The sequence below is a fragment of the Notamacropus eugenii genome, chromosome 2 (assembly GCF_028372415.1).
Source record: "Notamacropus eugenii isolate mMacEug1 chromosome 2, mMacEug1.pri_v2, whole genome shotgun sequence".
NCBI lineage: Eukaryota > Metazoa > Chordata > Mammalia > Diprotodontia > Macropodidae > Notamacropus > Notamacropus eugenii.
This window is the reverse complement of record NC_092873.1, coordinates 43547126-43564528: the sequence shown is the minus strand read 5'-3', so window position 1 is coordinate 43564528 and position 17403 is coordinate 43547126. Positions and strand designations below refer to the sequence as shown.

General features: G+C 43.0%; 1 protein-coding gene across 4 annotated transcripts in view; it reads right to left on the bottom strand.

Annotated features, from left to right (window-relative positions):
• The window catches only part of TYW1B (tRNA-yW synthesizing protein 1 homolog B), a 247718-nt gene that overhangs the window by 143313 nt on the left and 87002 nt on the right, over positions 1-17403 (bottom strand). For all 4 annotated transcript variants that reach the window (XM_072640105.1, XM_072640106.1, XM_072640107.1 and 1 more), the window contains one exon: positions 7633-7742. In XM_072640105.1, the coding sequence (XP_072496206.1) occupies positions 7633-7742 (110 nt within the window). The remainder of the gene's footprint in view (positions 1-7632; positions 7743-17403) is intronic.

Here is a 17403-nt window from a genome sequence, read left to right as displayed (position 1 = left end):
ATGATGTCCATAATATGCCTGTTTTCTTTTAGTACAGCAAAAGGAACCATTTCCTCCCCAAAAACTATATATCTCTGAAACTTCTAAGAGCATACTAAACTTCACTGAAATCATGTTTCCACTGTTTTCTTTGGAAAAGTTGTCTCCCATAAATTTTAATCAACTGTCATTTTGTTTCAAGATGATGGACCAACCCAGACACCAGATCATTGTGAGGATGTTCCAAATATAACCAAACTTAGACAACAGCCTAGAAAGTTAGTGTAGAAAGACAGTGTGGAGTACTAGGAAAAGCAGTAAATCTCGGGGCCAAAGACCTGAGTGCGAATTCCCTTTGTGATACTTCCTGGGTGACTTTAGGCAAATCACTAAATCACTCTAGGCCTCAAGTTCCTCACCGGTTAAACCAAGGCAAGGAGAAAATGGGGGAGGGAGGGATGAGAAGGGATAATCACAGACACAGACAAGATGATCTCCAAGTCCCCTCTGATCCTGAAAACAAACCCGAAATTGTCAGGCTACGGAGTTGAAACAAGGAATTCATTTCACCCAGTCAGTTGGGGAAGCAAGACTCACATTCATTCCTGCATTGTTCAACCTTTTCAGTCGTGTCTGACTCTCTGTGACTCCATTTGGGGTTTTCCTGGCAAAGATACTGGAGGGGTTTGCCATTCTTTCTCTACTTCATTTGACAGATGAAGAAACTGAGGTAAACAGAGTTAAGTGACTTGTCCAGGGTCACACTGCTAGAAAGTATATGAGGCTGTATTTGAACTCAGGTCCTCCCAACTCCAAGTTGGGAGTACTCTGTCCACTGTGCCACCCAGCTGCCCACATTCTATCCTAAGGAACACCAATCTCTCCTCGATGACTCAAAGGTTTACAATGGGAAATCTTCAATCAATCCATTTCAGTGATTCATTCATTTAATAACCAATTACTACACATAGTATAAATAACAACAAAAGTTAAAGTACAGAAAGGGTATTTTAAATACAAAATTTGTCAATGCAAGAAGAGCCCCAGTTACATGAAGTAACTTCCATGGAGCAATGCTGACTAGCACGGACACTGACCCACATCTAGACAGCAGGAGCTAGTTAATTATGCATGTGCACCAAAAAGAAGCTGGTAAAGGTCATGAGAATGAGGCGTTTTAAGGAATCGGTGAACTGAGAGAAATAAGGCTAAAGTGTCTTTAGATAGCCAGAAACCAGTACAGTTGTGCAAAGGTCCACCTTCCTCATTTACCTCTGGCCTGATGTGGCACAGACTCCTATGGGCATCAGCTAGGAATTGCAATCCATTTAAACCTGGCCACTTAGCTAAAACTAGAAAGCAGAAAGGGACAATGCCCACAATACTAAAGGAATGCAACCACCAGAAAATGAACCGTATCAATAAGAGGGAAGCCCTTAAAGCAGAATTTATAGTGGTTGGTGTGCAAGCCTGAGTGGGAGGTAAATCACCAATCTAGGCATGGCCAATGGGAATTTTTTGTAATTAAATAAGAACACATAAGAAACGCTAAAGGAATAGGATTACTGAAAACTGGCAATACTAAAGAATAAACTGATTTCAAGTCCTGGAAAAATGATTACAAGAAATATCCAACTTGCAGAATGTTTCTTTTTAATGTCTGTTGTTTGCAACAGAGAACAATTTTTTCTAGAGATGCATTAATTAAATCTGAGAGGTAATTAGGTTCCCTTTCCAAGCCAGCTCCCCAAAGCTATAAAGTATATTTCATCTGCAACTAACCAATGTTATTGATATCAACACACCACGTTTCTGATGAAAAATGCATTTGGATTTCCAAGTCAAGGACACCTGTTCCCAAACTTACCTTTGACAAGAATGGATCATCTTGTATTAATATTGACAGAGACTCCCCACAAAGGGTGAGGAAGAAGAGGGATGTATCAATACCTAGACACTAACAAAAGTGGCTAAGTCTTGTCTGTGTTAGAAGGCACATTGCCCCAGGTAAGCATAAGAGAGATTCACTCTCTCTTTAAGGAAAGAAAAGGCAACGGCTTCTGTAGGAGGTGAAGACGAGGAGCCAAGGATTCAGATGGTCAGGCCGTCTGGCTAGGTAGACAGCCTAACATCACAGCCCTCCTCACGGGCAGGGGCTACACATCGCTGGTCCTTTGCACAGCATTTTCTAGAGTAGGTTTGATCAACATTCCCCGAGTTCAGTGGAGAAAGAACAGATATTAGCATTGGAATGACCCACTCAGTGAGACTGAGGAATTCCACTCCCTTGTGAATTCCTAAAGACCAATGGTAGACAATCACCTGTCTCCTGTAACACCAGAGGCAGAGTGGTGCCTCAACAGAAGAAAATGAGCCAACCACGAGGGCTCTAAGTGGTCTCACCTTCAGCAGGAATGCAATGGTGTCCTTTGGAATGCATCAGCTTTCTAATACCTTTCCAGAAGTGCTTTAGCTCCTTACAAATAATTCATTTCATTTTACATTTCTTGGGTTTTTCCTTTCTCCTGTAGTACTTTCATCACATGATTTGCTGTGATATGCATAGCAATAAGTACGATTTTCCAAAAATGTTGATGTTTTAGGTCAGAGAAAACTTAAAAGTATTAAACAAATACCATCTTAGTCCTCAAAAGTGAAAAGTTTTGAAGATGTAAATGATCTGCTTTGCAACAATTCCTTTTTTTTTTGCTCCCCTGGTCTGACCAGAAGACCAGCAGAGCTCTGGCAGGTGGAGAAATATGAGCTCATTCCAAAGAGACTCTCTACTCCAGCCAACGGTAATGTTGCCCAGAAGGCCTTTGTCACTTTTCTTTGAGTCCACCAGGGAATTGTAGAAACTGTTCTGTCTCCTACATGGGAATTACTCAGGAAAAGGATCCATTTCCCATTCAGATTTATGACATGCAAGCAGCAGGGGCAGATGAATTTTGAGAAGACATCCCTTCTCATGCTATCATCCCTAGCCATCCCTAGCTCATGCTAACCTAAGCTTTCCCAGATCCACAATTCCTTCCTATAAATACTGAAGCTCATCCCTTGCTCTCACAAAAGGCAACAAATACTTTAAAAGTTCTTTGCAGAAACCTATGGTTCATTTATACATTTGTATGATTTCACCTAAGATTGTGCCTTTATGGAGCCACAGCTGCATGAAAACAATACTATGAACATTAAGACACTCAGTTCTTAGTAAATGTTAGCCTGGATTCCCGTTAGAACTTGGATGCTTGGAGGTTGTGGAGACAGATCACCTGGACCTGAGCCTCAAGCTATGGAATGTTAACCAAGCAGAAGTCATTCCGCTCTCCTGAAACTCACTTCCCAATTGTGTAAAATTCTTGCTGCCTAGCTCACAAAGTTGGTACAGAAAAGCCCTTTGCAGATGCTAAGAAGGTCCATGCAAGTCTCAGTGACATAGTGACACAATTCAAACTGGAAGAACACCCCAGAGTTCTCTCATTCACCCCTGCATCTGGAAAGCACTGAACCAATCTGGAGACTCCATGGGCTTCCACCCTGTTCTTACAGGTATTCAAGGAGAAAGTGCTCTCTCTTGCCACCCCTTTCCAGGATGTTCTCCAACCACCCAGAGAAGTAGACATTAGAAGGAACCTAAGACCCCCCCCAAACACACACACAGACAGACATCATACCCATAACACCCTGAAGCCAACTGTATTACTTGTAAAGGCTCTGGGGGTCCAGAGGGCATGACCTTAGATGAGTCACTTAGACTAGCGAGATCCAACACCAGCTTATTATGATCCCTACCCTGCCAAGTGTCAGAAAATCTAATTCTCTTTTCAAGTATTCCGCTAAGAGAAACACTCCCTGAATATGAATTTATTATGATTTGGCACTTGTCAATCTCCTAAATTGCTGTTCAGGAGAAAAGATTTACATCTTACTTTGAAAGGGCTTATATAGGATCATTTTTTGTTATCCACTAACCAAGTTTACCAAAAACAAAAGTTTGTCACAGGTAGACTAGCTAAAATTTCCCTGGGGATTAGTGGCATCATCTCCCTCCCTCCCTCCCTCCCTCCCTCCCTCTCTCTCTCTCTCTCTCTCTCTCTCTCTCTCTCTCTCTCTCTCTCTCCATATACATATACATATACATACATACACACACACACACACACACACACACACACACACACAAAGTTGTATATAGGAGACAGACTGAGAGATTGATGCTACCACTGCTCTATTCAAAGGAGAAATGAAGGCATCGAATACATGAGGAAAGGCTCCATGTTCCAAACATTAGCAGTATTTTACTAGTAGCAAATAAGGTCAAAGACACCTAAGTCCACAAGCTCCTGCAGGGTGGGGACTGTTTTGACTTTCTTTGTATCCCCCACACTGAGTGCATCATGGCTGACACAAAGTAGGCACTTTATAAATGCTTGTTGATGTGTCACTAAAAAAAAATTAGAATCCATTTCTCCTTAGACATGGGTCAGCCAAATCTGGCCCACCACCAAAGAATGGTTTTACATGCATAAATACATTAAAACTGTACTCAAAAGTGCAAAAATTCTTAGCTCATAGCTGTACAAAAACAGGCTGCAGGAAGATGTGGGCCATAGGAAATGGCCAAAAAAACCAGAATCAGTCACCACCTGTCCAGTTTAAGAAGCTGCTCAACCTGTATGTGAAAAAGACAAAGAGAGATGGAGGGGAGAAAGGGGGAGGGGAGGTAAAGGAAAAGAGGAGAGAAGAGAGACAGAGAGAGCAAGAGAGACAGAGAGACAGGGAAGGAAACAGAGAGACAGAGAGAGAGACAGAGAGAACAAGAGAGGCAGAGAGAGACAGAGACAGAGACAGAGAGAGACAGAGACAGAGAGAGACAGGGACAGAGAGACAGAGAGAGACAGAGAGAAACAGAGACAGAGAGAGAGACAGAGAGAGAGAGTAAGAGAGGGGAAGGGGGGTAAGAGAGAGCAAGTGAGTACACACACACTCATTATTCACTCTGGGCCAGTCACTGTGCTAAGTGACAGGGACACAGATTCAGTAAACAAGGCTGTCCCTTCCCTTCAGGACCTTCCACAGGAGTGGGGAAGCAAAGGGAAAGGAAGCAAGGGGAGTTCATTCCAAGGGGAAGGGCCTGACCTGACCACAAAACTTGACTGGATGGTCTGGGAGGAGCGGGGCTGGCACATCCGGGACAGCCAGCCCCAAGTGCACTAAGGCCCATGCCGGCCCTGAGGGAGCTGCAGGAGCAGAGCCCATTTGAAGGGAGGGAGGGAGAGGTCTGGAATGCAGTTAATGCAAAGTCTCATAAAAATGAGAACAAGGTTGAGACAGAAAAAGCTGAGACCTATGAAACAGCTTCACGTAAAATCAAAACGCAATTAATTAAACAGAACGAATCTGTTTTCCTTCCAAAAGGAGCCTGGTCTTCAAAGATTCACATCCACTCAGCGCACTGGAGTCAGGCAAGGCCAAGAGCAGGTTCCAGTCCCTCGGCAAGGCCACGCATGCTCCCCACGTGATTCATGAGCGCCACCAAAAGTCTCTTTAGGAAATTTATAAGGATTGAGTGCTGAGGGCTCACACTAACAAGGCCAGAGTTGGGCTCTGTCTATCAATGCTCTGCTATCTGGGGACAGGGAAAAAGAAGTGTCAGGCATGAAGTAGAATCCAGACCATGCAGCTGGGAAAAGAACGTTTCTAAAACCCCAATCACATTTCTGCTCCTGATCGGAGGCTAGAAAAGTGCTGTTTAAGAATGTCCCGCCCCTCTCCAAGTCCACCTGGGTTACTTAACCCAAACAAGGGGCCATTCATTTTCACAACGCTCCCGCAAAATGGTTCTATGACTCTTATGACAAAGGATTAATTGCAATAATAATGCTTTATATTTGTTTAGTGCACTGACCTTTCTGAAATGTCTTCCCATCAGCATCTCATTCCCTGACAATTTGGGCTCCTTTAAATCCTTTTTAAAACCTTTCCCAATGTCAAATTCCAAATGCACCAAGACAAAACACAACAAGTGGCCACTGAGACCCTCCACAGAACGAGGCTTTTCTAAAGGAAACCATGAAGGGAGGGTTTTCAAAGACTCAGACCATGAGCAGAGGCAGCACACTGAAAGGAACCTCCAGAAACTGGCAGCACTCCAGGCCAGCCAATCCCAGAGAAAAGTCTGCCTGTGATGGGCAACTGTTAATGCCCTAAGCCAAAGCTTCCTGCCCTGGCCACCCCCCAGTCCCCACCCCACCCCCCAGCATCTGCCTTATCCCTTTCATGTGCCCACCCCACACTGCCCCACCCTTCCGGTATGCGCACCTCCACTCAACATTAACTGTCCTTCAGATCAGAGCTGCCCAATCCACCACAAAGTTACTGTGTGTGTATTCTGTATTTAATTTTTCTATGTTCTTGTTGCTTCCCAGTGGTAGAATGGAAACCCCTTGAAGGGAGAGCCTACAGTCCCTGGCGTGGGGCCTGGCATGCAGTAGGTGCCAGTAGATCTATGCTCATTTTCTTGCTGTCTGAATTCAGATAGGTGACTCAGAAGTACTTTGATAAAAACAGAAATGGCAAATCATGACATGAAGACTAGCTTTGCGCAGGTAACTAATGCCAGCCAATGTATCACTGCTATGTATCAGCATGTCAGATTTTATTTGTAAGACTAAGAAGACAAAAGGCAGCTAGGTGGCTCAGTGGATAGAGCCCTGGCCCTGGAGTCAGGAGGATCTGAGTTCAAATCTGGCCTCAGATATTTGACACTTACTAGCTTTGTGACCTTGGGAAAGTCACTTAACCCCAAATGCCACACACACACACACACACACAGACTAGTGAGACAGAGAGTCCTTTATACTCCCAACTGCAGTATCAAATCAGCTTGATGATTTTTACAAAAGAGGTCAGCTCTGAGCTAAACATTATCTGCAAACAAACGTCACACTGTCCTGTTGATATTGTCCTGTCTCATGTGCCACACATTAAAGCAGCCACCCTTGGCTCAACCTGAGAAAGGATCAGAGGCAAAGACCTTATCTGGCTCCTCTGACCAACCTGGGATCTCCCTCATGAGGCCGCTCCCTCCACTTGTGCAGATTGCACACTCAACTTCTCAAACTCCCTGATCCAATTCTACCTACACAGATCCTGTTCTCCAATCTCCTCCAAACTCCAATAAAAAACAAGATGAATAAAGCACGGAACTCAAATTCTGTTGTTAACTGAAATTGCTTCACCAGCCCCCTGACCCATCTCACCCCATCGCCAAGATCATATTCACTCATCAATGCATATCAGCTCAGGATGTTCAACAGGTCTGTGTAACAGGAAAACCTGACCCAAAAAAAGGTGCCCAGGTAATTAGGCAGCTGGGGGAGAAAACCTGACCAAAGCAAATGAGTCTCTGAGGCCCAAAGGCAAGAAAAGCTATTTCATGTTAATGATTCATCTTTTTTAAAGTCAAATAGGAAGTAAAAGCTGCCAATGAAAGAAAAGAAAATGGTAAATGGTCCTGGGGCAGGGGGAGTGGGTAGGGGGGTGGAATTCTTATTTTCCTGTCCAAACATTTAACAAAGTTAAGGCAATTCAGATCCTGGGCATTTCATAGACAGACTAGAATGGGAGGTCTTACTTCCGAGAGAGAAATACCTTTAAACTGTCTGATCATGTTCTGATGATTTTCGATTGCTTGTTCTAAGATCACATCAGGCTGATCCATCTTCCATCGCCATTCGGTACCTACTGGATTGGTGTGGTGCCTGCAGAGATAGGATGCAAAATTCTTAAAGGTTCTCTCTACAATTTAGCAAGATGAGTTCTCCAACTCTGGCATATTCATTCTCCCAAATCATAAGAGTCTTTTCTTAAGACTTGTAACTACTTAGGTCAGCTAGCTACAACGAATGCTTGATAAACTGGTATTTAACAAGTTCTTGAAGCCCAACACAAACCTGTGAACTTGCTGGGAGATAGCAAGGGGAAGACTCCCGACACTGTGGTCCTGCCAGCTAAGCGGCCCGATGCCTAGAGCACTGAACTTAGACTCAAGAAAACCAGAATTCAGATCTGGTCTCAGATACTCCCTAACCTAACCTTTCTCTGGCTCAGTTTCCTCATCTGTAAAATAGGGCTCATAACAGCACCTCCCACGTAGGCTTGTTGCAAGGATCAAGCAAGAAAACATATGGAAAAGCACTTTCTTGTAGATCCTGAAGTACTACGTAAATTCTAGCATCCTTATGATCATAGAGCAAGTCATCTACCCAGCAAGCAGACCTCAGCTGTCTCTACACATACTACATATGCATACACACACACACACACACACACACACACACACACACACACACACACACACACACACACACACACACCCTAACCTCCCTCTTCACATCACCAAGGTTAGCAAAATCTCCATACCCCATTTCCAAGTCAAAAATTGGCAACATCCACTAAAGAAACCTAGGACAGTATGCCTGGGGAAGGGAGGGCTGCAAAACCTATGGATGGATTGCATAGCCAAAGACTGCTTCTCAGTCTGCTTTTGGGAACAGGAGGCATTGGCAGTGCAAATTCTGCCCAAATACCAGAAAAACAATTCAAAGAAAGCATCCTCTTGAGTCACCACTTGTCAGCAAGAGAGTCTACACTTGATCCAATATATGGCTCAGTTCTCAGTTAGTCAAATCATTGATTTTTAGACCAGAAGGAATCTTAGTCATCTGGGCCAGATTCCTCCGCCCCCTCATTAAGCAGAGAGATTGGCTGTGTCCCACTGGCAAGTTCCTCCTGAGGAAGGCCTCCACTCCTCTCCAGCCCCACTGTTCCTCCTGAGCCTCCACTCCCCTAAGGCCTCCTGCTCCTCCTGAGTCTCCACTCCCCAAAGGTCTCCTGCTCCTCCATTCCCCTAAAGCTTCCTGCTCCTCCTGAGCCTCCATTCCCCTAAGGTCTCCTGCTCCTCCTGAGCCTCCATTCCCCTAAGGCCTCCTGCCCCAGGCGTCCAGACTTCCCAACCTGTTGCCCAGGGACAGCCAACCACCACTGCAATCTGGAAAGCCCTGGGAACTGCCAGCCCCATCTCCCACTGGGGAGCAGGGACCCGAGGAGGTTTCTACTCCCCTCCCCCCTCAGCCCTATTCCCAGCTTCAAAACTTGGCAACCATCCCCCACTTTGCAGCTCTTCTTTGTGGTCTTGTTATCTCTGTTGTTCTTTTTGCTTGTATTTGTGTCAGCACAGTACCCGGTATACAGTAAGCACTTGATAAATGCTTACTTCCTTCTAAGATGTGAACCCAGGTCCCCCGCTCCTTCCCCTGCCCCAGACCAGGCTGTGAGCCTACTGGATTAGCTTTACATCATTACTACTCTTGCTGTTGGTATTAGTTTCACCAAAGAGCTAGAGGTCAGAAAACGAAATCAACAGCCCTAGTGGTAGAGTTAATATGACTACATGAACCTATTTGCCTTTTACAGCAAACCCATTCAAACTTGGGCAAGGCCAAAAATTGGATGTCATTATTCCACTAGCTCCTATTAGCCTTTTCATCTAATCTTGACATTTTCTGGAGTTAATTAAAGATATCTATCAACCACCTGGTTCACAAGGACACTTTACCAGAATAGACCGCCACAAGGCTACGCTCTAACACACCTCTGCAAAGGGGTACAGGCACCGCGGCCCAGAAATGAGCTCCTGCTTCTCAGTACCAGTCTTCTTAGAGGGGAAGACAAAGGAGAGAAAAAAGCAGCCCAAACCAGTCTTTTATGTGGTGACCTTTTAGGTTAGGACATAAAAAATGTCAGCAGAATTTCAGCGAGGCAGTACCTTGCACCTCAATGGCTGGAGGGGAAAATGTCTAATTCCAAAAGGCACAGACTTGAACATAAAACATAAAAAGAGCATTTTAATTACATATCAAAACTGCCTGGTACATAACACAAACCAAAAAATCAATGCAGCTGAAAAGAGAAAAGAAACAGCCGACTGGGCAAATATATATAAATATGTGTGTGTGTGTATATGTGTGTATGTATGTGTATGGGTGTACATGTCTATGTATACGTATGTATGTGTGTGTGCATGTTTCCAGCACACATCTGCTAAAGGTCCAAGAGTCCAGACATGGGAAACTGACCCCAAGGTGTCAATACCAGAGATGAGGGCAGAGGATTGAAAGAAGACATTTCAAATGAAAAAGTTCAAGTGATCAATAAGCACATGACAACATGATCATTATCACCAACAATAAGAACAACACAAATCTTGTAGATCTCAGGCTTTACCTCCTACCCATCAGACTGGAAAAAAACTGACTAAGGCTAATCCGTGTTGGGAACAGGGAGAAAGCGCAGTAATCCACCAGCGAGGCCATTATAAACTGGTTCAACCATTCTGGAAAAGTCTAGGGGCAGAGCCAAGATGGTGGAGTAAAAGCAGGGACTTGCTTGAGCTCTCCCCCCAAACCCCTGCAAATATCTGTAAAAAATGGCTCTAAACAAATTCTGGAGCTTCAGAACCCACAGAATGACAGAGGGAAGCAAATCTCCAGCCCAAGACAGCCTGAAAGGTGGCTGGGAAGTGTCTATAATGCCAGGCTGGGGGCAGGGCACAGTCCAGCCTGGGCTGCCCCAGCACAGACAGGAACAAAGCAGGTCTCTGGGGATTGAATTGCTGCCAGCTGTGACAGTTTCCAGACTTTTCAACCCACAAACAGCAAAGACAGCAGTGGAAAGGTCAGTGGAAGGTCAGTGGGGGAGGGAGGAGGTCTGGCTGGTGTCTGGTCCCAGCCCCAGGGTGGAGGAGGAAGCAGCACCTGCAGCAGTGGTGGCTTCGAGAGCTGGGGGCCCATAGATGGATGATCAAGCACTTGATACAAAAACCCTGAAGCCTGGGACAGTACATCCACCTCCACCCCCATTGGAAACAGAGTCCTACCTTAACAAAGAATTAGAAAGTCAAGTATGTGGCTGGGAACATGAGCAAATAGAAGAAAAAAAGTCAGACTACAGAATCTTACTTTGGTGACAAAGAAGATCGAAACATACAACTAGAAAAAAAAGTCAAAAGCTCCTACCCAAAAGCCTCCAAGAAAAATATGAATTGGTTGCAGGCCATGAAGAGCTCAAAAAGGATTTTGAAAATCAAGTAAGAGAAGAAAGGAAGAGAAATGACAGTGATCCAAGAAAATCATGAAAAGTGAGTCAACAGTTTGCTAAAAGAGATCCAAAAAAATAGACTAACCCAAATGGCAAAAGAGGTCCAAAAAGCAAAAAAAGGAGAAGAATGCTTTAAAAAACAGGGTTGGCCAGATGGAAAAGGAGGTCCAAAAGCTCACTGAAAACAATAATTCCTTAAAAATTAGAATGGAGAAAATGGAAGCTAATGACTTTATGAGAAATCAAGAAATTATAAAAATTAAAACATTGAAGACAATATGAAATATCTCACTGGAAAAACCACTCACCTGGAAAATAGATGCAGGAGAGATAATTTTAAAATTATTTGACTACCTGAAACCCATGATCAAAAGAAGAGCCTAGACATCATCTTTCAAGAAATTATCAAGAAAAACTGCCCTGATATTCCAGAACCAGAGGGTAAAATAGAAATGGAAAGAATCCACCAATCACCTCTTGAAAGAGATCCAAAAAGAAAAACTCCTAGGAATGTTGTAGCCAAATTCCAAAGCTCCCAGATCAAGGAGAAAATATTGCAAGCAGTCAGAAAAAGACAATTCAAATATTGTCAAATACAGTCAGGATAACACAAGACCTAGCAGCTTCTACATTAAAGGATTGAAGGGCTTGGAATACGATATTCCAGAGATCAGAGGAGCTAGGATTAAAACCAATTATCACCTACCCAGCAAAACTATCAAAGGGGGAAAAGGAATTTCAATGAAATAAAGGACTTTCAAGCATTCTTGCTGAAAAGACCAGAGTTGTATAGAAAATCTGACTTTCAGATACAAGAATCAAAAGAAGCATGAAAAGGTAAACAGGAAAGAGGAATCATAAGGGACTTATTAAAGTTGAATTGTTTACATCCTACATGGAAAGATGATATTTGTAACTCATGAGACCTTACTTAGTATTGGGGTAGTTGGAGTAAGGATAGACAGATAAATAGACAGATAGATAGACAGAAAGATAGACAGACAGACAGATGGCACAGGATGAGTTGAATCTGAAGGGATGATATCTAAAAAATAAAATTAAGGGGTAAGAGAGGAATATATTGGGAGGAGAAAGGGAGAGATAGAATGGGGTAAATTATCTCACATAAAAGAGGCAAGAAAAAGGTTTTACAATAGAAGGGAGGTGAAAGGGAATAAATGAACCTTACTCTCAACAGGTTTAGCTTTAGGAGAGAATAACACACAAACTCAATTGGGTATCTTACCCTACAGGAAAGTAAAAGGGGCGAGGGGGGTGTGGGCAGGGAATGATAGAAGGGAGGGTAGATTGGAGAAGGGAGTAGTCAGAAGTAAACATTTCTGAAAAGGGACAGGATCAAAGTTGAAAATAGAGTAAGTGGGGGGCAGGATAGAATGGAGGGAAATATAGTTAGTCTTTCACAACATAAATATTATGGATGTGTTTTGCATAATTACACATGTATAACCTATATTGAATTGCTTGCCTTCTCAATGAGGGTGAGTGAGAAGGGAAGAAGGAAGAGAATTTGGAACTTAAAGTTTTAAAAACAGATGTTAAAAACTGTTTTTACAAACAACTGGGAAATAAGATATATAGGCAATGGGGTATAGAAATCTATTTTGCCCTACAAGAAAGTAAGGGGGAAGGAATAAGGGGGGGGAGATAGAAGGGAGGGCAGACTAGGGGAAAGGATAATCAGATTGCACGCCATCTCAGGATGGGAGGAAGGGAAAGATGGAAAGAAAATTTGAAACTCAAAATCTTACAGAAATGGATGTTGAAAACTAAAAATAAATTAATTAATTAAAAAAAACAATCCAAAATTTTACTAAAAAGTTACTAGACTGTACATGCCCTTTGTCTCAGATAGATAGATAGATATATTATATTGTATACTGCCAGGAGGTGAAAAAACAGGGAAAAGTCCCAAGTATACAAAAATACTCATAACAGAACTTTTGTAGTAGCAAAGAACTTAGAGGAAAATGGAGGAAGAAGAGGAAGGAAGGAAGGAAGGAAGGAAGGAAGGAAGGAAGGAAGGAAGGAAGGAAGGAAGGAAGGAAGGAAGGAAGGAAGGAAGGAAGGAAGGAAGGAAGGAAGGAAGGAAGGAAGGAAGGAAGGAAGGAAGGAGCTGGAGTGAGAAAGCAGGCAGGATGGCTGTATTTTGCTCTGAGGCTTATGGAATCCCAAACAACAGGAAGTCAGGGCTTCTAGCCTGGTCTTCACCAAAATCTTCCCAAGGGCACTAGCTAAGGGTCTGAAAGGAAGAAAACTCAGGAACAGCCTGTGATGATGCTCAGGCAAAGAGAAAGGACATGTCCTGGACATCACAAGTCATGAGCTCGTATGTAAGACAAAGTAAAAAATCAGGGACCACTGAATTCCCTGGCTTCAAGGCCACAGAGACTCAGCTCATCAATTGTCTTGGAGTTGTTATAAAAACTAGCACCATCACCAAGAAAATATAACTGTAAAATATCAGCATCTACCTTAAAAAGGAGGAATGAAAATTTAAATGAACTTTTCTGGCCAAATCCTTTACTAAAAGGGATTTACTAATCTAGAATCCTTAGCCATTCTCAGAAGCTGGATGCCCAGAGAAAATTAAAATTCCCTGAAAGCCTCCAATCCCTTTTCTGCTTTTTCAGATAGTTCCCTGGGTCCTTGGGTCACAAGGGCCAGAGGTGTCATTACCAAGTGGGCGGCCAGCTAAGGATGAGACAGCCCTGGTAAAATTCCACTCATCCTTTGAGAGCAGCATCTCAGGTGTGAAGGAACCTCAGGAGGAGGCCAGCTCAACTGGAAGGTGAATAAGGACCCCACACCAGCACAGTCTTCACCTACCATCAGGCCTGACTGAAACAACTCCCTAAAGTGCTTCTACTTCACCATTTGAGGAAGAGAACAAGTCTTAAACCTCTTCCATACAACAGTCCTTCAAATACCTGAAGAAAGCTCAAGTGTCCCCCCTCTAGTCTTCTCTTCTCCAGGACACAAATTCCCATTTTTCTCCACAGATCCTTCTCCTAAGTCACAGGCTCTAGTTCCTTCACTGTTCTGGACTTTCTACATCTTATCAATGTTCCTTCTAAATTGGGGTATCCGGTACTGAGCAGAATCCTCCGAAAGTGATCTGACTGGGACAAAATGGAGAGGGACCAGCACCACCTTATTCCTGGAAAAATGTCTCTTCTAAAGTGGATGATGATCACATTTGCTTTTCTGGATGCCCTCTTACTCTGCTGACCCTGACTGTTCTTGAAGTCTTTTAACCACAGGATCTTTTGCAATCAAGCTGCAGTCTAACCATGTAACCCTCCCCCCATTCTGCACTGGTAAATTTAATTCCAGCCTGGCTCACTAGAAAGAGCAACGTTTCTGGAATCAAAGGACCTGGGTTCAAATCCCACATCTAACCTCAAGCAAATTGCTCATCCCTCCAGGTCTTAATTTCCTCTTCTATAAAATGGAAGGTTGAACAAGATAGCCTTTGAGGCCCTAAGATTTATGTTTATTATTATTCAATGTTGACTTATTCAACTCAACCCAATGCCCTTCAGGAGTGGGGAACCTGCAGCCTTGAGGCCACACGTGGCCCTCTATGTCCTCAGATTGAGGCTCTTTTGATTTAGGGTTAGAATCAATGTGGTTCTTTTGATTCCATCAAAGGTCCACACTTGAGGACCTAGAGGGCCACAACAGGCCTTGAGGTCACAGGTTCCCCACTTCTGCCCTAGCCTGTTGTGACATGTAGTGAGTTAACAGTCTCCTAGCTATGTGATATCTGCAACCTGATGAAGATACAATCTATGTCTTTGTCCAAGCCACAGACAAAATGGTCACTAAGATAAGGCCTAAGAAAGTATGTGAGGATGCTCAGCTGAAGAACTACTTCCCAGTCAACACCGAATCATTAATGATAACCATTCAAGTATGGATTTACAACAATTTCTGAATCCTTCTAACTGTACTATGCTTCACCAATATCTCCCCATCTTTCAATCAACAATCAGCAAACATGGAGCACTGGGGATGCAAAGAAAAAGAAAAAGATAGCTTTTGCCCTCAAGGAATTCACGTTCATTCAGGCACATGTACATACAGGCACAAACAACATCTCGACAGAGGGGATGGAAGGTGATACAGGAGGTGGGACTCTATCGCAGCTGGTGATCCAGCGATTTGAGCTGAGTACTGAAGGAATCTAGGGACCCTACAAGCAGCCATGTACAGGTGGGATGGAGAACACAAAGGTATGGGACAGGAAAGAAGAACCCTATGAGTGAGAAGAGTGTGGTTGGACCACAGGATATGTGAAAAGGAATTAGGGGTAAGAAAATTAATGAGATAGGAAGGAGCCATTTGTTTAAGAACTTTTAAAAGTCAAACAGAGCTTATGTTAGATCTTAGTTGTAATAGGAAGTCTGAAGAATGCATTGACTCAGAAGATTGGTGTAATATGATCAGACCTATGATGTAGGAAAACCACTATAGAAGTGGTGCGGAGGATAGGCTGGACTAGGGAGAGATTTGGGGTAGTGAGATCAATTAAGGGGCTATTTTGACAAAGTCAAGATGGCACAATAGCAGGATTCTTACGTACATCCAAGTTCTACCACACAACTCCTTCACTGAGATTTACAAAATGCACCAGATTGAATTCTGATCAGGAAATCCAGGAAAAAAATTAGTGAGTCACTTTTCCAGTCAGGTCAGTATGGGGAAAAAGACAGAAATGTCTGTGACACTAAGGATTGGATCTTCAGGGCAACAAGAGGTCCCAGATCCAGCAGAAAGGGGCAGAAATAGGGGACAATGGGCAGCTCTCCTGTTCATGAACCAGTTCCAGATTCAAGGTGGATTGAGGAGGAAACCTGTACCTATGGATGGCTTTACAGGGTAATGAGCAATTACATGCCCTAGGCTAAGAAAAGAGCAAGTTCGAAAGCAAGCAGTTGTGTGATTGTGACCCTACAAGTGTATGGTCTTCGTACAAGCCTACAACTGAATAATCAAGCCAGGAATCCCACACCAAATGGGAGCCTGAACTTCTGTCTCTGACCCAGCGTGGTTTTCCAGCTATGGATGAGTCCATCAGCAGTCTACTGAAACTCCAAATGGGGCAAATCCCATGACTGTTGCTCAGAACCAAATCCACATCTGGAACATACAGAGCTCAGACCAAGAAAGCAGAAATTAGACTTTATCCTGATTCAGGCTACTTTGGGAGCGCTGAAACCTTGCAGATCCCCAGCCTCAACATGGAATCCTCAAGAAAGCAGCAGAATCCAAACATTCCCTCCAGAAGTGCACATAGTCCTGCACTAACACCAGGTCTGAAGTTAGGAAGGAGGTTGGAAGAATGGGCAAACAAACAAACAAAACTCACCACAAAAATACTATGATGGTAATATGGACACCCAACACATAAACCCTGAAGAAAATAACTGTGAAATATCTACAAGCGAAGCCTCAAAGGAAAACACAGACTGGGCATAATTTCAGCTAGAATTCCTGGAAGAAATGAAGCAAGAGATTTTTTTTAGAAACCCTAAAAATGTTTGCATAATTAAAATGAGAGTACTATAGAGAAAAAAACTAGAAAAAAAATGAAAGCTACTGAGCAAAGAATCAGAAAGGGAAGTAACAGCTTGATACAAGATCTATAAAAACTTTACCCAAGCTACAAACTCCCTGAAAATGAGAATGGAACAAGTAGAAGCCAATGACTCCATGAGACACTACGTATTAAAATAAATCCAAAATAAATGAAAAGAAAAAATAGAAGAAAATGGAAGGGATTTCAAAGCAAAAACGATGCACCTAGAAATGAGATCTAAGAGAATTAATTTTAAAATCATTGGACTACCTGAAAGCCATGACCAAAAAAGGAACCCAGACATCATAGTTCAAAAATTTATTAAGAAAACAAAAACAGAACTGCCAAAGTTCTTGGAACCAGAAGACAAAATGGAAATAAAAAGAATCCACTAGGTACTTCCTGAAAGAAACTCCAAAATGGAAATTCTCAGGAATATTGGTGGAAATGCAGAGCTTCCAGGTCAAAGAAAAAAAATACAAGAAGACAGAGAGAAAGAATTCAAGTACTGAGGAGTCGCAGTCAGTGAAATTCTACATGATTTAACAGCCATCACTGTCAAGAAGTTTGGAATACAGTAAGCCTAGAGATGAAAGTATACACTTAAAAGCAAGAATAACTTACCTAGCTTAATTGAATATAATCCCACAGGGGGAAAATGG